The sequence below is a fragment of the Pleurodeles waltl genome, chromosome 2_2 (assembly GCF_031143425.1).
Source record: "Pleurodeles waltl isolate 20211129_DDA chromosome 2_2, aPleWal1.hap1.20221129, whole genome shotgun sequence".
NCBI lineage: Eukaryota > Metazoa > Chordata > Amphibia > Caudata > Salamandridae > Pleurodeles > Pleurodeles waltl.
In genome coordinates, this window is record NC_090439.1 from 496,755,608 (window position 1) to 496,777,808 (window position 22,201).

General features: G+C 44.3%; 1 protein-coding gene across 1 annotated transcript in view; it reads left to right on the forward strand.

Annotated features, from left to right (window-relative positions):
* Nucleotides 1–3,773: 3,773 nt before the first annotated feature.
* COLEC12 (collectin subfamily member 12) overlaps nt 3,774–22,201 on the forward strand; it is a 422,420-nt gene continuing 403,992 nt past the window's right edge. Inside the window, exon 1 of the mRNA XM_069219987.1 lies at nt 3,774–4,243. Within this exon, the coding sequence (XP_069076088.1) occupies nt 4,237–4,243 (7 nt within the window). The 5' untranslated portion in view covers nt 3,774–4,236. The remainder of the gene's footprint in view (nt 4,244–22,201) is intronic.

Sequence of the window (22,201 nt, forward strand, 5' to 3'; positions counted from 1 at the left end):
CCGCTGAACAGGGCAAAGACCGCCATGGCAAAGCACCGCTGTACAGAGCAAAGACCGCCATGGCAAAGCACTGCTGAACTGTCCAGAACCGCCATGGCAAAGCACTGCTGATCAGGGCAAAGACCGCCATGGCAAAGCACTGCTGAACTGTCCAGAACCGCCATGGCAAAGCACCGCTGAACAGGGCAAAGACCGCCATGGCAAAGCACCGCTGAACAGGGCAAAGACCACCATGGCAAAGCACCGCTGAACTGTCCAGAACCGCCATGGCAAAGCACCGCTGAACAGGGCAAAGACCGCCATGGCAAAGCACCGCTGAACTGTCCAGAACCGCCATGGCAAAGCACCGCTGAACAGGGCAAAGACCGCCATGGCACAGCACCGCTGAACAGGGCAAAGACCGCCATGGCACAGCACCGCTGAACAGGGCAAAGACCGCCATGTCAAAGCACCGCTGAACAGGGCAAAGACCGCCATGGCAAAGCACCGCTGAACAGGGCAAAGACCGCCATGGCAAAGCACCGCTGAACAGGGCGTGCACCGTGTAGGAATGAAAAGGCCGCCACATCAGGCATCCTTATCCCATGTGCAGCTGGGACAGTGGCAGGACAGGTACTTCCACGTGGAGACTCATCCAGTCTGGGCATCAGTCCCCCTCCAGAACCAGTGGAGACCTGCATGTACTTGAGAGACTGTGGCTTTGCACTCCCCAGGATTGAACAGTGGGCAACCCACCCACTGTAGAGACTTGAGAGACTGTGGCTTTGCACTCCCCAGGATGTAACAGTGGGCAAGCCACCCGGTGAGACTTGAGAGACTGTGGCTTTGCACTTCCCAGGATGGTACAGTGGGCAAGCCACCCACTGTAGAGACTTGAGAGCCTGTGGCTTTGCACTCCCCAAGATTGAACAGTGGGCAAGCCACCCACTTGTGAGACTTGAGAGACTGTGGCTTTGCACTTCCCAGGATGGTACAGTGGGCAAGCCACCCACTGTAGAGACTTGAGAGACTGTGGCTTTGCACTCCCCAGGATACATCAATGGGCATGGAGCCCCGTCGTGGATCTGGCTTCGCATTCATCTGGCTGAGGTGCCCCCCTTTCCCTTCCCCCTGAGGTGCCTGTTTTATTTCCATCTGATGCCCCGGCAGTGTTCTCTCCGATTTTGGTCAGGTATCTATTGTGGGCCTCGTCCATGCATTTTTGGACTGTTGGTGCACGGACATTGTTGTGTACATATCTGCACTACTTCTCGGATTGTATGTGTAAATAAGAGTGATTTTGAGATATATATATCTGTATATTTTTTTATGACATGTATATTGGCACATTACAATGTTTGCCCGAATTTGGCTTTGTGTTTTCATTCTTCCGGGGGGATTGTGGGTTGTTACTGTGATTTTTGATAATGCATTGGTGTGTATGTTGTATAATGCGAGGGTGGGGGTGGGGTTGTTTGGTGGGTGTCCCCTAACTTTTGCCTCCCCCCTCCCCCGTGTCGTAGGTGCAGTACTCACTGGTATCTTCTGCGCCTACGTAGCTGTTGGTCGTAAAGGAGCAGAAAAACAAGCGCAGGGAGTATTTGGAGTTCGGGCTCCCTGGTGTCCTCGTTCCTTGTGGGATGTGTTCGGGTGAGCGTTTTCCCATTGCAAAAGCTGTTTCCGCCGTGTTTTTATCCGCGGTGCATCCGCCCCGGAAAAGGTGGCGGATTGGCGGGTTGTAATAGTGTGGGCGGTACATTGTCTCCCGCCTGTCTGTTGGCGGTAACCGCCGCGCTGCTTGTCTGTACCGCCGTGGCGGGTGGTGTGTTAAAGTGGCTGTCATTTTTGGCGGGTTCCGCCAGGGTCATGATTCCCTTTTTTTGTCCGCCGGCCTGTTTGCGGTATTACCGCACCTTTAACACCGTCCGCCAGGGTTGTAATGACCCCCATAGTCATAAAATTTTTCATATCCTGGCCGTGTAATGAGGATCTTTCTCGCAAACAGCTCTCTGCGAAGTTGACTATGTTGCTGTGTCTTTTGTCCTGTCGGAGAGTGTCAGATGTACGTGCACTGGATATAGCTGGTAGAGTATTTACTCCTTCTGGAGTTTCTTTTACTATTTCTAATTGTACAAAGTCATCTTCCAGATGTGTTTCTTATCCAGCTTTTCCTCACCATCAGAAATTGTGTATTGTGAAATGCTTAAAAGCCTACGAAGAATGTACCTGTCAACTTCGTAGAGATTTTCAGGGACAATTATTGATTTCCCTCCAAAAGCCTTTTGGTCCTATAACTGTAGTTACTTTGGCACCATGGCTACGATGGCTCCTGCAGGAAGCTGGTATAGATATTTCTATGTTTGGAGCACATTCAGTCAGAGGAGCAAAGGCCTCTAAGGCATTCTCGGTTGGTTCTCGTTTAGAGGATGTTATGAAGGCGGCTGATTGGTCATCAGATTCCACTTTTAAAATATTCTGTCTGCAACGGTGGTAGATCAGCTTTGAACTAGCATAATCCGAAGTCTCCGGTCCTGACATAGAATAAAAAAAAGTCTAGCTTACGTGTCAAGAATTTTCAATTCTATTAAAGACACGGAGGCAAGGATTATCCCACCCATAGAGAAATTACTGTATTATTTATTTTCTAATTGAAAGTTGTCATATGTATAATGATTTTATGATTGTGTACCCTCCTGTTATATTATTTTTATGATATTTTGCCAAGGGTAGGATATTATTGGCATGTTTTTTCTTGTTTCTAGGAACGGATAACAAAGGCACCTGATCGGTGTTTTGGAGATGGAGGTCTTGTTGAGGTCCAGTTTTCATCAAGAGGATAGTTGGGATGTTCCCCAGAGTTGGTTAGTTTGAAGAGATTCCAGTTCCAAGGAGTCAAGTACTTTTGGTTTCATTGCAAAGAAAGAGGAAGGACTGTGTTTGGAGAGACTAATATGCAGGAGTCATCCCTATGACTGGTGGACATCGTCTCAATGGGTTCATGGGAAACATAGTTTTTTGGTTATTTAAGTTTTGATTGGCTGCTGTATTTTTTGCAGTAAAGAGAGAGGGGCATAATCCTCGCCTCCTGTCCTAAATAGAATTGAAAATTCTTGACGTGTAAACTAGAAAATGTGTTATTCTTCATATACTTTCACTTTATTTCAACTCAGCGAAACAGGGACCCGCAAGTTAAAAATGTGCAAAAAGTGAAAAATGTAACTCTGTAATACATTCCAGTTGCAGTAACGTTTGCAAATAAAAACACGTTTTAATGCACGCTAGCTCGTTGGACTACAGCTGTAAACATTTCTGCACCAAAAAATACGAAATCCCAGTTCCAAGTGCTTCTCATAAATCCAGTCTTTATTGCCTTGACGACAGTTTTCTCTTTTCCCCATTATCTGTAGCAACAGGGGTGCTATAGTTAACCTCAAGAATTGTTTTTTTTTTCTTTCCAGTCATCCTGCCTGCCACAAATAAACCCTCGTTTGTTTTGTTTGTAAGCTGCCTGTTAAAATGCATCTTAAACCTGAGCCTTGGTGCTTCTTTTGAAGTCTAATGAATCCCAGCCCTTCTGTCCCGCTGCAGCCCCTGACGCTTGCATTTAACCCCCAGTAACCTGACACACCCCTCGAACAGACCCCCTCTCCTCAGCATGTCACACGCTCCCCATCCCCTGTACCCCTTCAAGTTGCTGGAAGCAAACTCCTGGGCCGTGCGCCTCACCTCCGCCCCCTCACGCTCCCACCCCTCTCACCGGGGGCCAACTGACAAGTTCTGAGGAGGGGGCGAGAGGGGGAGTGGTGAGGAGCAGACCAATGTACAAAACACGTGCTTGCAGAGTCAGGGATTCTTCTCTCTCGTGACATTTTTGTGGGTTTCTTCAGGCTCTGCGGCCAGCAGAGAGGCGAACACGTTTTCTTCCTCAAACTTTCCACGGGCTCCTTCGCAGTCTTCCCAGTGAGAGATAGCAGGGGAGGGAGAGGGGGACAGAGCCCAGGACTGCAGACCATGCCTGGCAGTGAGTGAGCTGCGCTGACATCCCGCAGGCTGCCTATCTGACTACAAGAAGTTCTGCGCTGAGGAGAGACCCTGAGGGGGCGACGCACCTCTGTCCGCGTCCGGCACCAGCCCACTGCGCGCTTTACATAACATGGAGGTACAATAGGGTGCGGCCCGGGCACCTGAACCGCGCTCGTGTCGATACTTCTCCCATCCACCCCGGGCCTTCCGCGTGACCCTGTCCTGAGCGCCAACATGAAAGGTAAGTCTCCCAGATGCTCTGTGGTCACCGCGCGCGCTGTCTGCATTGAGCTGTGACCGTGCCATCCCACCTGCGGCCCGGTACAAAACTTCACAGTCTGGTTTGTGAGTGTTCTGCTTACAGCTTCTATCCTGGAAAAAGAGGAAAAGAGCCGCATGTGCATGATGGAAGAGAGAGAGAGCACCGTACTTTTGTATAAGAAATACATCCAACCTCTTACTACTGTGAATATTGGTGTTCAGGTGTGGCATCTGTACAGTGCTTTTGCCAGGCGTCCAGGCGCCAGCCTGTGCCATATTCAAGATGTGATGATTATGGCGCTGTTGGCCTATGTATATTTTCGTGCTTTCTTCAGTGTGTTATGTGTAAGATGTGCTGATTGTGAGTTTAGCCTGCGTTTATTTTCCTGCTTTGTTAAGTATGTAAATGTTTAAGATATGCTGATTTTAGGAGAGACCTGAGTTTATTTTCGTATTGCCTTAAGTGTGTAACTGTTTAAAGTGTGCTGATTGTGGATTGTGGAGCTCGTTGGCGTTTATTTTTTTATGGTCTCTTGGAATCTCCTGAAGATTTGCATTTTTAGCTCTTTGTTTCAAAATGTGTGATTATTGAGGGACGCATGTGGCATGTGTACCTTGCGCAGGACCATTCTACACTTCCCTGTGTCACTGTAACTTTAGTATACGCATACATTCAGCTTCACGCTGCAAACGTCACCTGGACAGAACAAAGCCATAATTTCGCATTTCGACCTCCTGTGGCACACATTTCCTCTCGACCACCTATAATAAGCTTTCTGTGTTTGGTTTTCTCTTCTCTCTCTTTTTCTTTGCTGTTTTTGAAAGCCGCCAAGGTTTTCTGATGTCCTCAGCTCTGCTCCTCAACATCTGGCAGTCATTAGGTGCCAATGGAGGCTTAACTGGCTTGTGAAATTTGTTTGGCATCCTTCTCTTCCCGAGATCCACTGGCTGGAAAATATTTGTTCTTTACATCTGTTGCAGCTGAGAAGTAGAAAAAAAAACCGTTAAGCTCCGTTTCGAAACATGCTGCTTTCAGTTTAGGAAAAGGGCCTCTGGTGGCACAGATTATTGGAGATATCGGCGCAGGAGGGAGGCTGTGAAGATGGTGCTGGCCACCTATAGATACAAAACTTCAAGTGACTGTGTAAAATGTTTGGTGAAGGCTTCGTGCTGGTTTACGTAGACCATAAACATGCCAGTGCAATTTTGCTCCACCCTTTCTGGGTTACATGGACATCCTTAGGATGGGTGCAGTTTTATACCAATAATTCTCAATGACATAGACTGTCAGTATTTAAAGTGCTAGCATTCTTTGGTGGCCTCGTGCTGGATTACGTAGCTCACATGCCAGTGCAATTTTGCACCTCCCGACAATGGAGAAACAACGATGCCCTGGCTGGCCTGTGCAAAAATGACATTGTGCACAGAAAGGGCATAGTAACAAGATGACCTGAGCAAGTCATTCAGTCCAGGCCAGAGCCTGAGATTTCCTGTGTAGAACAGATCATCTAGCACTGTGCCTTTGTACTTCCTGGAATCCGTGTAGTCCTGCATGTAAAAAGTGAAAAAGCAATCCATAAGAGCCAAAAGGCAACAAAAACATGCATGGCTAAGTGAACTGACCAAACCAGACACTCGAGACAGCGCTCTGCAAAACGTACTACATAACCCAGAATACATTGTCCACCTATGCTGCAATTCAAGTTTATACGAAGTTGATGGACGCCCCTATGTCACCCAACTACAGACAGCCATGTTTTTTGTATCCCTTTTTAAAACGCTGCTGGAATAGTAGTCCATTGTTAACCCACACATTGTGCATTTCCCGTCACCTGTGGCAGAGCAACACAGATTCGCATGTCGCTGGACTGTCCACAATGCCATCGGGCAGAGATAAGAATTCCCCTAATTCGACATCGGTGACTTCCCTGAAGCTATCAGTCGATGTTTGAGTGCATATGCCAGAAGGCCCTGGTCCAGCTGCGGTCCTGGTACTGTGAACACACACGTTGTGGTTGGAAACCTGGATAGGCGCCTGGAGACTGCAACGGTAGTGGTCCCAGATGGTCTGATGACCCTATCTAGACACTCAGAAAGTGGCTTTACTTTCATGAGCCTGTCTGGGTCTTCACGAAGGCAGTCCCATGCCTTACCCCAGTGCTTGTGCTCTGCAGGGATGCGTGACGTGCCCGGTGTGGGATCTCCTAGTTAGCTTGGGCCTAATGTGTGCTGCCTAGTTTGGCTGCTGTGACAGCACTGTGGGTTCACTGCCTCCAGTTTAACATTTACCTGGGACAGAGCTTGCTCCTCTCATGCCTTATCTGCTATTCTTCTCAAGTGCTCACTTCGGGTCTCCAGCACGTCGTCTTCTTTACATTCGAAATACACCAATTGCACACTTTTTGGTTACACCTTTGGTGTTCTTTCTTTTGGTACTTTGGTCCAAACTTGCCAAACAGAAAGTAAAGGACGTGAGAACATTATGCACCTTTCTTTCATACGTTTATTTAGTAGCTGATAGGTTGCACACTAAAGCCATCCTCGAAAAACTTGGTGGAAAAAATTAAACCAATAACCCAACGCCAAAAGCCAGGATTTCACACATGCTCTTAAAATACATACCATGTTAACGCCGGGCTGGACCGGTAAACAAAACCAATCCGAGCAAACATTTCCAAACCAGCCCTTCATTGTAACATAGGTGAAGTTTAGTGAGCAAGCCTGGCCATCTCGTGGGTTTGGTGTGCAACAGTATTTTTGTTGTGTTCTTTGTCTGTGCCTTTCTCCTGCGCTGGCCACAGTAGTCTATTTTGTGTGGTTTTCTTTGGATTCAGTGTTTCCTTTTTAGCCTCTTATTTTCTAACAGGTTCAGCCCTATTCTTGTCAAATGTTCTCACTCATGGGCACGAAGCTTATGTTTGCATCTTGAGATTTCTGATCCATTGTCCAGGATATGGTAAATTTCCATGTGAATGGTGGTTATATTAAAATATAAGAAATAAATTCACATCTCTCCAGGTTTAGATACTCCCATGCTAAATAATTCAGTTCAAAGTTTGCTGCCTAACATACAAGATACCTATTGTCTTCTCCCACACTATCTGGTGGATGTGTTGCACATTATGGCTGTTCCAGAAATACTCAAAGAAAAAAAAGCCTTTCAGTTGGACCTCTCTATTCTAGGGTTACCTTATTGTCAGACCGAGCAACTGCTTCAGCTCTCCTTTCATCTGTAACATTACTTACTCATGAGTTTTAGGCTTTTTTGCAACAATTCTTTATTTAGTGATACATTGATAAGTACAGATACAGCAAATATCTGGATCAAACATAGAACATAAGTTGATAATTAATGATTACTCATAAGTGTGCAGATAAATAAAGCAGATAAATAACAGACAAGGCTCTAACTTTCTCATGACAAGGGCTTGCACATAGTTCACTGTGTTCCGCTGGACACCTGCAGACCTAAGCATATGGTGAACTCATAAAGCTATTATGGCGTAAGCGGATCCCAGATTCATCAATCAATATGTGGAAGGAACCAAAGGTTTTGGGATAGAGTGGGACATGGAAAATATCTAATAACAGAATAGGCTTTTGTGAATGAGTATAGGAAATGTAGTATGGGAAGAAGCAGCTGTACATGTCAACACACAGAAATATTGCCTTTGAGATGTATACACTGAATCTCGCGTTAGTCGTATATGGAAACCCATGGGATCCATCTTCCCGGGATTTTTATATTTCAGCCCCTCATAGGCATTGTCTAACCCTGCTAGAAAAGAGCATCATATCAAATCGAAAGCTTCAAGTTCATCATTAATGATATATATTTAAGGACCTCACAGTGTGCAGTTCTTGATAGTTCTGTCAACCATTTGCAAGGGGTTGGTTAGGTACAGTTTGCTGTCTCTAGTGTTATACTATACAGAGGTGGGCTGTGGTCATTGTTGTCTTTAGCCATCTGCGGTTTTGGTTAGTAAGTCCTAATATTTTAGTCCTGTTGGTCAATATGACCCACTGAATTGATGGTTTTATAGGTAGCTCACCAGTGTTCTCAAATTTGGCCCACATCGTATGGCAGTAGTTCTGCATGGTTGGACACTTTCAAATTATATGGGGTAAGACACTGTACTCTTAGCCACATCTCCACAAGCACAAGTATGCTAGAAGGCTGCTCTTTGTAGTTATAGGGGTTTCCAAGACCAGTCATCCATTATTCAAAAGTAAAACAAAATAGGTTTGGCTTCTCTGAGCCAAAGGTTGTGTTCTACCAAAAGTGTTGCCCAATCCTATATGATATATTCCCTCTCTAAGTCTTCCTGTCAGAACTGTCTAAAGGTATGTTTGTTGGGCTTTGAACACGTTTCTTTAATTGGGACACTAAATAAACCAGAGACCTCTCATGGAAAGGCCAGATGTAGTTAGGTACTGCAAGATGAGAGTGATTGCTAGGTCTACCAGGGGTGGACCTAGGTGTCTCCTCAGGCAGTGGTGTAATTGTAACTGTTGCCAAGAGTACTGAGTTCTTACAGAAAATCAATTCTATAATGTCTGGAAGTCTTTAAGGTTATCATTTAGAGTCAGTTGATCAAGGCGTCAGATTTACCTTACCAGTCCGCTTGCTTAACAGGGTTACTGTTTCTCTGTATGCCAGCGTTGTTCAGAATTGGGACTGAGTGGTGCAGTAGTGGATTGTTACGGGTGCCAGTTGTGCTGTTTTCCTGTACCTCCACATAGTTTTAATGACCGTATTATTAAGAGAGAGTGGGTTGTATTTCCATATGTATGCAGGTAGGGTTCGGGTCGGAAACTGTTCAACAACTTCTGAATATCGATCTGTAGAGGTGTCTGCTGTGTTTGTGGTAGAAATTGTTAAAGTTGTGATAAATGATGAACTAAATAATATGTAATCCTGTGAGGAAATCTAAGTCCCTCAGAGTGTGTGTGCACCCACTACCCAATACTGCCCATTCCTTAGTCCAGGATAGGGAGTCCTAATCCAAACGATCGAAGACTTTTTCTCCATCAGGCGGTATGGCCAAAGACTCTTTCCTTAGTCCAAGATAGGTAGTCCCATTCCAAACGGTCAAAGGCTTTTTCTCCATCAGGCAGTATGGCCAAAGGCTCCTTAGGAAGATCTCTAGTCTGCCATAGGACATACTGGAAGGTTCTCAGATGTTTTGGGATGATCTGCATCACACAAAGCCTTCCTTTGAGTCATGTATGAGGGGCGGTATTATTTTGTGTAGTCGGAACGCCAGGACATTTGCCAGGGGTTTATGTCGACTCTGTTTAGTGAAGTGGGCAGAGAGCTTGCACATTCCTGTGGATCTGTGTCTTCTTTAGGAATGAGGGATATGGCAAAATTATTAGAGATCAGGCCAAGGGACCCAGTAGTCTCTACCTTTCTGTATTCTGCATTTATTAATTGAACCAGGAGTGAGCTGCTTTCTGGTAGAATTCCTCTAAGAACCTATCTTCACCTGGGCACCTACAAGTGGGAAGATCAACTGTTACCTGACATATTTCTTCCTTCATTTTTCTCTCCATCCTATGGTAGTCCACCCCCAGGACGCAATATTCAGACATGCAGAGTGTGGGCTACGTTTTCCTCCTAGCCCTGAACACTAGGGTGATGTAAACTATAAAAAGTCTCATTATTGGAGGTGAAGGCGAGAACAGTGTTAAGGGAGTGAGTTAGTAGTTACATGTCCGGGCTACAAGGAGTTTAATCTTTCAAAATACCTGATAATCTTTCGGAAGACATTACATTTTTTTTAAACAAGTTAGCCTTCAACAATTCCTAAACCCTGTTCTTGCCAGCTGTACGGTTGCTCTAGTATACTCTCGGTCTGAATTATTTTGAATCTTTTCCCTTTTTATGGGCTCATTATTTAGGGTTGTGCCTGCGAGTGCATGCGGGAGTGCATGCATCTCGCTTCCAATACTCTTTTGTGTACAGTAAAGGGCTTGGAGCCTGCCTGTCGCTCACCGTTTGTTGGTTTGCGTGGTAGTCTTCTTTATGGCCTCATAATTAGTTAGGGCAGGTCAGCCACTGTTTCTGTTCCTCTGTGTGGAGCAGGGACCAAGTGCCGATTGATTGAACTTAATTAGTGCTTGTCTGCTGCTCCTGACGTGATATAGGTACTATTGTTCTTTTCAACTTCTGCTGCCCTGCAAACAGAAGGCTTGTGACTGGCAAAAACGTGCCCAGCAGAGCAAACAAAATTGGTAGGTTTTACTTTTGAAGATAACTTTTTTTTTTTTTACCAAGTCGTCTTTTCTCACTTTCCACTAATGTTTTCTTTTGTTTTAGCTCGTGGGCGCTCTTCTCAAAAGATGACGATTAATTTGTTCAAAATATTGCAAACCAACATTGTTTCTTTAATGTGTGTAATTTCTGAAACGTTTTAACACATAATCGTGCAGTTCACCTCAATCCACCCCATTCCAATCCGCCCCACTAAAATCCACCCTGCTTTACCCGACACCAATCCACACTACTCCAATCCAAAATACTCACTCTAATCCAATAAACTCCAACCCAACCCACTCCAATCCTCCCAACCCACCCCAATCTAATCTGCTCCACTCCAGTTTTCCCCACTCTAATAGAAAAACAATCTGCACCACTCCAAAATAATCCGCCCCACTCCTGAACAAAACAATCTGCCCACACCAATCAAGTCCACCACTACCCAATCCACCTCACTCCAATCCAGTCCACCCCACTCCAATACTATCCACTTTAATTCACCCCACCCCACTCCAGGCCAACCCAGTTCACATTAATTCAACCTACTCCAGTCCAATCCACACCACTCCAAACCACCTTAATCTACCCAACTTCTATCCAGTACACCCCTCTCCAAACCAACCCACTCCACTCCAATCCATCCCACTCCTAGCCACCACATTCATTCCAGTCCTGTCCACCACAATCCACTCCACCCACACCCACTCCAATTCATCCCACCCCCAACCACACTCCAATCTGCCCCAATCCACCTCACCCTAATTCACCCCAGTCTAATACACCTCACTCCAATCCACTCCACCCTACTCCTCCCTACTGTCCAATTCATCTCACACCACTCCAATCCAACATACACCTCCAGTCCATCCAACCCCATTTCAATCCACTCCACCCCTTTCTAGTCCACCACGCTCTACCCCAACCCACCCCACCCCAGTTCAGTCCACCCCACTCCAATCCATTCAGCCTACCCCACTCCAATTCACCCTATTCCAATCCAATCCACCACACTCCACTCCACCCCAAGCCAATCCACCACACTCCATCCAATCCACCCCATCCTACACCACCCCAATCAATCCAAACCACCCCACTCAATACAATCCACCGCACTCAATACAATCCGATACATCCCACTCCAGTCCACCCCACTCCAGTCCAATTCACCCTATGCCAATCCAATCCAACTCACCTCAATGCAGTCCACCCCACCCCATTCCAACCCAACCCAACCCACCCCAATCCAACCCATTCCATTTCAGTCCACCCCACCCCATCCCAATTCAGTCCACCGCGATCCAATCCATCTAGGCTATCCCACTCTAATCCACCCCACCACAATCCACCCCATACCGTTTCAGTTCACCCCACTCTAATCTATCCACCTGTAGCACTCCAATCCACCCCACCTCCGATCCATCCTAGTCCAATCTAACACACCCCACCCCAATCAATAGACCCTACTCCAATTCATCCCACTGCAGCTAACAACACCCAAATCCAATCCTCCCCAACACATTTCAATCCAATCCACCCCACTCCAATCCACCCAACTCACTCCAGTCCACCAGTCTACTGCAATCCACTCACTCTATCCCAATCCAGTCCACCCCACCCCACTCCATCCCAGTTAAGTCCACCCCACTCCAATCCATCCATCCAGCCAGCCCCACTCCAATCCATCCAATCTGCCCCACTCCAATCCAATCCACCCCAATCCAGTCCAATCTAATCCACCCCACCCCAATCCAATCCACCCCACCCCATCTCTCCAATCCAAACCACCCACCCCAATCTAATTTAACCCAGCCCAAGTCAAATCCACCCCAATCCTATCCACCCCACTCCATTTCATTCCACCCGACCCCAATCCAATAACCCCAGACCAATCCACTCCACTCCACTAAATCCACCCCAGTCTACCCCAATCCAATCCACCCAACTACCTAAATCCACTCTAACTCACTTCACCCTATTCCACCCCACTCCATTCTGTGACACTATCTGACACTGAACCACTGAACTCTACTCAACTCTGCGAAACTGCACTCCTCCTACTCCATTCTATGACATTTCAACAAATCCACTCTACTCCCCCACTCTACTCTGAAACTCCACCCCTTGAACTTTTAGCAATGCTACACAGCAGCCACACTGGCGTACAAAATGGCAAACACACTTCCAAAGCCAATAGCTCTTGTATAGGCGAAACCTATTGGCTTCGCCAATGCTTGTTTAATAATATGTTTGCACTCCTTTTCTTGTTTTGATTTTGCTGGTGCTTAGCCTATATAAGGTGTTTGTCTAGCGTCCCACTGCCTTTTGGCTTGGGTGTGGTTTATAGATGCTATAAATGTAAAATGAAAATAAGATTTTTGAGCTATAGTTCAGGGGTGCTCTTTCAATGATTACATCTTGCGTACCGTATCACTATATTTAAGGAATATGAACACTTCTACCATGACACTCACCTCTTTATGACTTCCTTTAGCATATATATGTTTAGAGACACACAGTTTCTCTATGTAGACAAGGTAAACCCCACATTTTAGAAACCATTTTATGCTGTGTCCGACAGCTTTATTAATTTGACTCAATGCTTAGGTAAGATCTTGCCCGGGGTATGAGCCCTATAAATTTAAATGAATTGGCTGATATGTGGGGTTCAATTGGAATGCCACCAACAGCCCAAGCAGGAGGCCAAGTTTCGAATCTCATGCCATATGCAACCAACATGTGTCGGTGTGAGCCAACCATTTGTCTACAAGGGAACTGGGGGTTAGAGGATCTGTAGTTTAGTAGGGTTCGGGCTTACATCTCTTGTGGTCATTATTTTTTGTGTTGTTGTAATGAACCATTACTGTATAGCCTCTCTGGATGCCACCAAGCACCCCTGTTTAAATTCGCCACGGATATTGGATTCAAACAATAATTGACAAAGCAAGCAAGTTTGCCTTTTGCAAAGCACATACATACAGTGGCACACAACGTACAGACAGACACTGAGCATGCACAAAAGCAGACACCTAACGACATACATTTTCAATAAACTACATGAAACGTGTCCGCTTATGCACAAAGACCAGTAAGGATACACACACCAGTGCGCATTGGCCAGCAGTCATATATAGCCCTTTGCAGCATGTGTATCATGATGCTGGAAATGTTACTCAGTGAGTGGAACACTCAGCTGATATCTGTGCCCTACGTTTTTAAAAAGTGGGTCTTCGTTAACATGTTCCTTTTTTTGAAACACAATAAGCACAATATGGAGTTTCAAGGACACCAGGAGTAAACTGACATTTGTGTTCCAAAGATCACAAGTATGCATTCCAGCAAGGTAAAGTCAGCTCTTATCCTTCTATTGTTGGTAATCTGAATAACATTAAATTGTGTAATAGCAACACCTATTATTTACAGAGCATTGAAATGGCATAAGTGGTATGAACCAGAGGCGTAGCTTCCATTGGTATAGCAGGTGCAATGGCACTGGGACCCAGAGGTCAGAGGGACCACCTGAACCTTGATTATTATTCTATTTCATAGTTCAAGCAGCAGCCAGAGGGGCATTTCCTTCATTGCAGAAGGGTCTCTGACACGCTGGGTATGCGACTGGTATGAACTGCAAAAAATGAAACCCTGAAACCTTCAGTCAAAACGTGTAATGCTGAAAGCAAAGCTACACGTACCTGAATGCCGAGTTTTGATGACCATAAGTAAGACTATATGTAATTATCACACAACAGACTAGTTGGCAGCTAGGGACTACAATGGATGGAAGGAAAATAAAAGAAACATACATTTCATAATTATTTTAACAATTTGACTTGCTTTTGGTTTGCTGCTTTAAAGAAGTCTCCAGTAACAGTTTAGCTTCTTTTTTTTCATTTACTGTGCTCCACTCAATCCTTTTTTTGCTCAGACTACCAGACAGCACTAGCTGTCTCGGTGCAAAAGACATTTCTGGGCTAACTAAACACATATAGGGGCATGCAGACCCCTCATTGCATGCCATTGGTTGGCTTTACTATCACTCTTTTTTGCTTGTTTCTTATTTGATGGCCTGTGTTATCTATCATGTTTTTTCCCTCTTCCCCAGATCGTAGCCTTTTACTTGTGACCTTCCATTGGTCACTTTTAGGGACTTACTGTGTAGCTCGAAGCCTACTAGACAGTGCAGTTATCTGGTTCCAAAGACATACTGAGGCCATGATGAAAGCTTCCCTAGGAATGTATTCCACCCATTGCTTAAAAATTGGCTTTGTACTTTGTAACTTACAATTGCTCGCTTTCTATTTGCTTTGTTTATTTGTTGTAGGCTGTCCAGCATGCCTTTGTCCCTCCAGTGGTACATAACATGTTTACCTCCTCTCTCTCTCGGGCTCCTTGTACTCTTCTACAAGTGCTCACTTTCTGGGAACTCTTTTTTCCTTTTCCTTGAGGCCCTGCATGAGAGTACATGTTTTTTCAGATGTCTCCTGTATGCAAGTTCCAGGAGCAGTAAATGTGCTGTATTTCTATGAAAAGGTTTTCTGCCTCCTATTATTCTGTTTGACTGATTCTACAACAATGTTCAGTCTACAAGCTTGTTTATTTTGGTCAGTGTCCTTTACCAATAATATAAATGTGAAAAATGTGTTTCCTCATTTTCATGCCCATGCCACAGGCACTATAAGTAGGCGAGTGGGGGTGCCTAAGCAACCCCCTCCCACCCCAAAATAACCACAGTGGAGTTCAGAAGTGAATGAGCAATAAACCGGCACTAACATTTAGTTTTTATCTTGTCACATTGTTGCGCATTCAAAGGCCGAGGCCAAATGTCAGGCTCTGTCTTCGAAGGTTGGTGCTTAGTTTTCTTTTTCTAATTACAAAGTGAGAGGATTTATGTGACGATCTTGATGGGTACTGGAGGAATGCTGGAGGATGTTATTTTTTCTAGCACACAGCAAAATGTAAATGCCAGTAAGTGAAGTGCACAAATGTTTCAGACTATATCAGCCTTAGGAAAGCACAATTCAAGCAAATTGTTTGTAATTCTGTGGTGGAAACAAATATTTTGATACTATCAAAACACATCAATACACTAAAGTGAGGCTGATTTATACACATTATCGTTTGTGCGCTGTGTAGTTTTATCATTAAAACTGTATGTCTGTGCACATTACACCACTCCGCTCTCCTCCACTCTATGCCATTCCACTTTAAGATACTGTACTCCACTATACCCCACTCTCTATCACTGTACTTTATGACGCTCTACTTCACTCTATCCAACTGCCCAGACAATAAAATCTAATACAATTAAAAACAAAAAAGAGTTCTCTTTTCTGTTTTTAATTGTATTGTATTTTATTATCTGTACAATAAAATACTACTACTATACTCTATCCAACTGTATGCCCCTCCTCTCTACAACACTCTACTCCACTCAACAGCACTTCGCTGTACACCACTCTACACCACTCACCTCTACAACACTCTACTCCACTCTACTTCACTCCACTCTAAGACAATCCACTACACTTCACTCCACTCAATGCAACTACACTCTATGCCACTCCAGTATATGCCACTTCTCTCCATAGGCTTCACTCCAGTCTATTCCACTCTACTCTCCAACATGCCACTCTATGATATTCTACTCCACCAATGCCACAATCTACTCTACAACACACTCCTCTCCAATCTAGGACACTCTACTCCACTCTACGCCACTCCACACTATGACATTCTACTCCACTCTATGCCACTACACTCTATGCTACTTCACAACATCCGACTCTATACCACTCCACTCTGCAATACTACTCCATTCTACACCACTCTACTCTATACCCCTACACTCCACAACACTGTACTCCACTCTATGCCACTCTACGCCTCGCCACTCTATGACACTCTACTCTATGCCACTCCACTCTACATCTAATCACTCCACTCTATGACACTCCACTATACAACACTCTATGACACTCTACACCACCTCACTCCACTCTACAACACTCATCTCTACGCCACTCCACTCTAAGCCACTTTACTCCACTCCATTCTATGCCTATACACCACTCTTTTCTATGACACACTATGCCACTCCATTCTATGCCACTTTACTTCACTCTACGTCACTCCAGTCTACGACACTCCACTCCACTCTACATTACTCACGACACTCTACGGTACTCTACTCCACTCTATGCCACTCTACTTCACTCTACGCCACTCTTTGCCACTCCACTCTATGACACACCACTTAACTCTGTACCACTACTCTATGATGCTCTACAGTACTCTACTCTATGCCACTCACTATTAGCCATGCTGAATAGCAGTCTCTCTGGTGTCCAATATGGCTAAAACAAATTGGCAAAGCCAATAGCTCTCATATAGGCAAGTCTTATTGGCTTTGCCAATGTTTATTTATTTTTGCTTAAATACTCCATGAGAATGTATATTTTTTTGGTTATCTCCCTCATGTGCTTTTCACCTCTCAATGCTCTATGTGGTTTTCTCACATGGGTGTGCTTTCCTCCTGCCTAAGCTCTGTGTTGCTTTTTCTTTTGGCCATGTGCTTCTCACCCTCCCCCACTAAGTTGTGCCCACCTCGCAGTCTTAACGTAATTATTTGTTTTAAATGTATTATGCTTAAAAAACCTATTTCATGCCACTTTTTATTTTTTATTTATTCACCAATAAGTTTCAGATTGGTAAATAAAACAAAACACACAAGAGTCACTTGTGCCATTTTGAAAGTGCATGCATAGTCACACGTGTGCATGTGTCATGACGCATGCATGTGTATATGTCTTGACACATGTACACACACACACCTACAAAATGATTAGCAGGCACTTCATTGTGCCTTTCTTTTACTTGAGGTAATGCTGTACTTAATGAACAAATGGTGATGGGCACAGCCAGTGCTTGTAATAGTAGGTGTTTATGTTTCAATGCAGGCACAAACAACTTTTGATTGGCATGCTACACACTGATCTTTGTTACAGTCTGGCAGTGCACTGTCTGACACAACTGAGCAATGTAAAGGCTGGATTTATTTCTAACAGTACATTATTAATGAGAATACGAGATGCGTGGTGAAAGTGCTAAACTCCATCCCTGAAGCATGATGCTTGCATTCCTCTCTCAGTCAACCAATCGCAGGGCCAGCAATCTCACATAGTGCACCCAGATTCTCCTAATATCCCCTGAACTGGGCTGGTTTATGAATGCAGCAAGCAGCATTCATAAAGTAAAACCTAATAAAAAGAGACCTTTCCTTCCAGCCCCTCGGCAGTGTCATTAATAAGCAGTAGGCAGCCACTGCAAACCTCAAGGGGAGGGGCAGGCGGGAATAGAATAATAATAAAAGAAAAACATACCTTTGCTGTTGCCACATCCGCTCTCTCCTCTTCCCTCCAGGGTGTTGGTGTCCCAGCAGTCCCTGGGACATCAGCACAGGCTCCCCACGCAATTCTGGCGCTACTCTCATGTTATACCTAATGACCAGTATCAGGACTGGTCTGAGCGGCTTGGTCTGTACTCAGACAATGAATGGGAGTCTGTGCAGTTTCTCCAACCCAGCTGTGAAACACAGCCAGGTTGGAGAAACCTAGATGCACATGTCAGTTTGGCCGACCTAGGACAGCCGGCCAAACTAACATGCACACTTAAGTGCACTCCACTCCCTCTTCCATGGCCCAGCCAGGCCCCTTCCCTACACATGATGGCTGAGCCAGCAGCTGAAAAATAAAACAATAGTAAAATATTGTTTTATTTTTCAGCTGCTGGCTCAGCCAGTGGGGCGACACTCCTCCGCCATTGCGAAGGAGTCGTCCCTGCTAATAAGCTTTAAAAAGCACTGTATCTCACTTTGCCACCCATATACCAGATTCCAAACCAAAACACCTGGGCTTGCATGAGAGACTTACGTACCATGCAAAGTAATATTGAAGTGATGGGTACAACTTGGGATAACTACATCCATTGCTTTCTAATGGCAATAATTGATCACTCAGTCAAAAATCTAAACCAGATTTGTGCTGCATCACTTTCCCAGGAGTTACTATGTTTTAGTTTTCCTGTCGTTTTTAGATCTGGTGTTAACCAAGAGCTTTTGGTTTTACTAAAATATATGCGTTGCCTACTTACCTATAACAGATTATAGCCAGCCTTCTTCATCAACTGGTCTGTTATTGTGTCATGTCATTCATCTTTTAATTTCGAGCACTGCACCATACAGCACGGGCAGTGGACCTAACAACTGTTAGCATTGGCTAACTATACTGTGAGTGACGGCATTCTACTCTTTCACAAGGACCAAATTCCCACACATAGTACTCTTAGATGCCAGGTATTCCTTTTTTGAGACAGAAAAATATGTTTGGCTTTTAGCCATGTTTTTCTTTACTGTTGAGAGTCCAGCAGCTTCTCCACCTATTATTTTTTGTAAAAGCTATAACAAAAGAAAACAAGCACTGACTAAGCCAAAAGGCTGGTAGCCACCTCCAGACTTGGATTCACTAGTACATGTCCATTCATGTTATCACATTTGCTGTGCACAAACCCGTCCACAATTGTGTTTCTCAATGCAGAAGCGATTCCCAAACGTTGGGCCAGTAAGAGGCTTCAAAGGGAGACAGGTATAGATATATTTTTAATAAAAATATTAATGAAGCATGGCACTGCTTTCCCATAGAGAGGTGGAGTCAAGTTTTGTGTCTTAATGAAAAAGGCACATAAGCAAGAGGAGAACAGTAGAAGTAAAAGAACAAGTTTAAACCTGGAAATAATACAGCCCTTCAATTTTAAAATTGTCTGGGAGATGAACGACTCTGGTTTGCAGGACCTTAGTTGCAAATATGTTACATGTATTACTTTAGTATACTTTACCATTTCTTGTCCCTGTGGGAACGGGTTTTGTAGTATGGTAGGGCGGGGTGGGGTATGCGTACAGTAACTACACATCCGTTGGATTAACTCAGCTCACCTACCTCATTCTTCAACGTGTGATCCAGTGAATGAGCAGGTTAAGTTTAGATTTTGTATCCCCGCAAATGATAACTAAAATATACAGTACAAACGATACAGGCTGTCCCCGATGCGCCGAACCAACCGCAGGACTTGTACACATGCTATGGAGTTGCCCACGAATGAGTCCATACTGGGTAGAAATATTTAGGAAAATCTCCACTAGCACCGAAAGGGCGCTGACCCTGTCTCCTCTGGTGGCTCTACTAGGGGACATCCCACGCCCCTCAGCTTATAAAACATCTAACAAATTTATCGATCTGGCTCTTATCCTCACCAAAAGAGAAATCACATCACATTGGAAAGGCTCAGAGGGCCCGCAAGTAAATAAATGGCAAGACGCTTTAGAAAGATGGGCGGAAATCGAGGGAACTGTACTACTAAAAGAAGCATTACAGGGGCGTAGACCTAGGGATAGTGCCACACAATGGGACTCAATACTGGACAGCCTGAGGACCCTTGATGCCCCTGTACCAGAAGATGCTTCAACTGCCTCGGAATCCGAATCTCAGTTAGCCCCTACGCCAACAACATAGAACTATGCATGCTAGTGATGAACTGTTATCTCAAACAGAGAATTATCAGCTTAGGAACATAATATGATGACTTAAGTGCATGATTGGGGGAGGGTGGGATCCTTAGAGTGATGTTGGGAAAATCTATTGTGTGCATATTATTGACATGTTTAAAAAAAAAAACGCAATAAAAGATATTTTAAAAAAACTAAAGTTTAGATTTTGTATATTTTACTTGAAAAGCATTTAAAGCATTGCTTCACCAGTTACTGCCCCACCCAAACCCTGAGGCCACAGATCAATAAATTAATTTTATGGATGCCTCCCTATGCAGCTTTTTCCCCAGTCCTGGTTGAATTGATGTCTGTCCCAATTGGACCATTTTTTATGTATTTGATTTTTTTACGTTTTGTAATTTTTTGATAAATAGCAACTTGGATATTTAGGCCAATTTCTATTATTTTACTTCAACCTTTTGTGATATAGAATTAATAAATGGTTACTATTTTTAATACATCTGCACCCAAATCAGGATCACAAGTCTGGTGCAAATTGTGACCGGTAGTTGTTTTTTCCGCAAGGTGCAACTGTGCACAAATCATATGAGCAAATAACACAAATGTTATGTTAATGCACCTCAGAAAAGGGAAAAAACATTCTGAGCTACGAAACTCAGGATGGTGCATTGACTGCGTACCTGAATATTGCATCTTGCAGTATGGCAAATTGCAGATATGCAGTTATCACACTGTGTGTTTGCCTTACTTGGAAGACCAACTAAGTCTTCATCATCTCTTGGCTATGTTGCAATTTTGCTTGTCCATTCAGTGGTCCTTATTGTCAATTGGGTTGCCTTAAACAAAAGTCAAAGATATATCAATTAGGGTTTGTTCGACCTCTGTCTTTAACCATCTCCATTTATGTATTGTGAAATCTGATCTGAAATAAATTACTAAGCAACCATCTCTTCCATATTCAATCTGACAGTGACTTCCTCAAAAAGAGTCTATTCTTGGGTGTGGATGTGAGGTTGTGTGTCTTTTCAGTGAGCCGTGTCTACTTACCATTTCAACATGAAGTTGGTTTATCTCCTGTGAGATTGAGGATCTTCAACCTGATCACTTCAAGTAAAGCGTTTCGAGCCAGATTTAATGAGTTTCTGATACCCTACAAAGTGATCCCCAGAGTCTGGGCACTGTAGAAAACACCCCAGACCTCTACATCATCACAAATTCAGTGGTGGCGCTGCATCATATTGGAAGGCATATAATACACTCAAAGAAAGTCACAAATGGCAGAACAGACACAAGTTATATTGTGTTGCTATGCTGATATTGTTATCTTTCAGTATGTAGAAACAACATAGATGCAAAATGAAGAACAATACAGCAATACAAACATACCATTATTGGCAATGCTGTTGTGTTTTATTATTTAGACAGTACGTTAAAAAATGATTATCAGTTTTAAGATGGAAGTCATTTCGTGTGAATAGTGGTTCCATCCTGCCCCTTTTCACATCACTTCCTGCAGACTGTCCCACTGGATGTAAAATCTGCAATTCCTCTGGTGGTGCTCCTTATGTTTGTGGGACGGGGAGAACCCCAAAAGTACACACTCAGAGTGAAGCCTCCTTGCTTCCGCCACACTGGTTGGGTAGGGAGGGGGCTGTGGTTGGTATTGGATGGCTTATTTACCTGTACCTCTTAGAGAGAGGCTACTAACCTCCTTGTAAGGACCAACATTGATGACATCCTGTCTGGCTCTAAATCCTGTACACTATTTTCTAATGTGCCTGAAAGCTTCCATTTTATTTTGCCTTTTGGTAATTGTTAGGGCAGTCTCTGATCCAGAGGGACCCCTCATTCTACAAATCAATTCCCTTCAGTGTACCCTGAGATGAAAGGCATTGCATTGATCCCCCTCCAATCTAGTTGTTGCAAAGAAGTAGCTTTACTGGATCCCGTCTGTACCTGGTGGTTGGAAGCATTTTATAATTTTTGGGGTGCAGTTGTCGCACCGAAATGAGCTACCTACAGGCTTTCCATGTAAACTTAATCCATGGTGACCATACGGCCCTTCTATATTTATTTTGCTTGTGTGCCTGGGATTTTTGCACGACTCATGATCACAACTT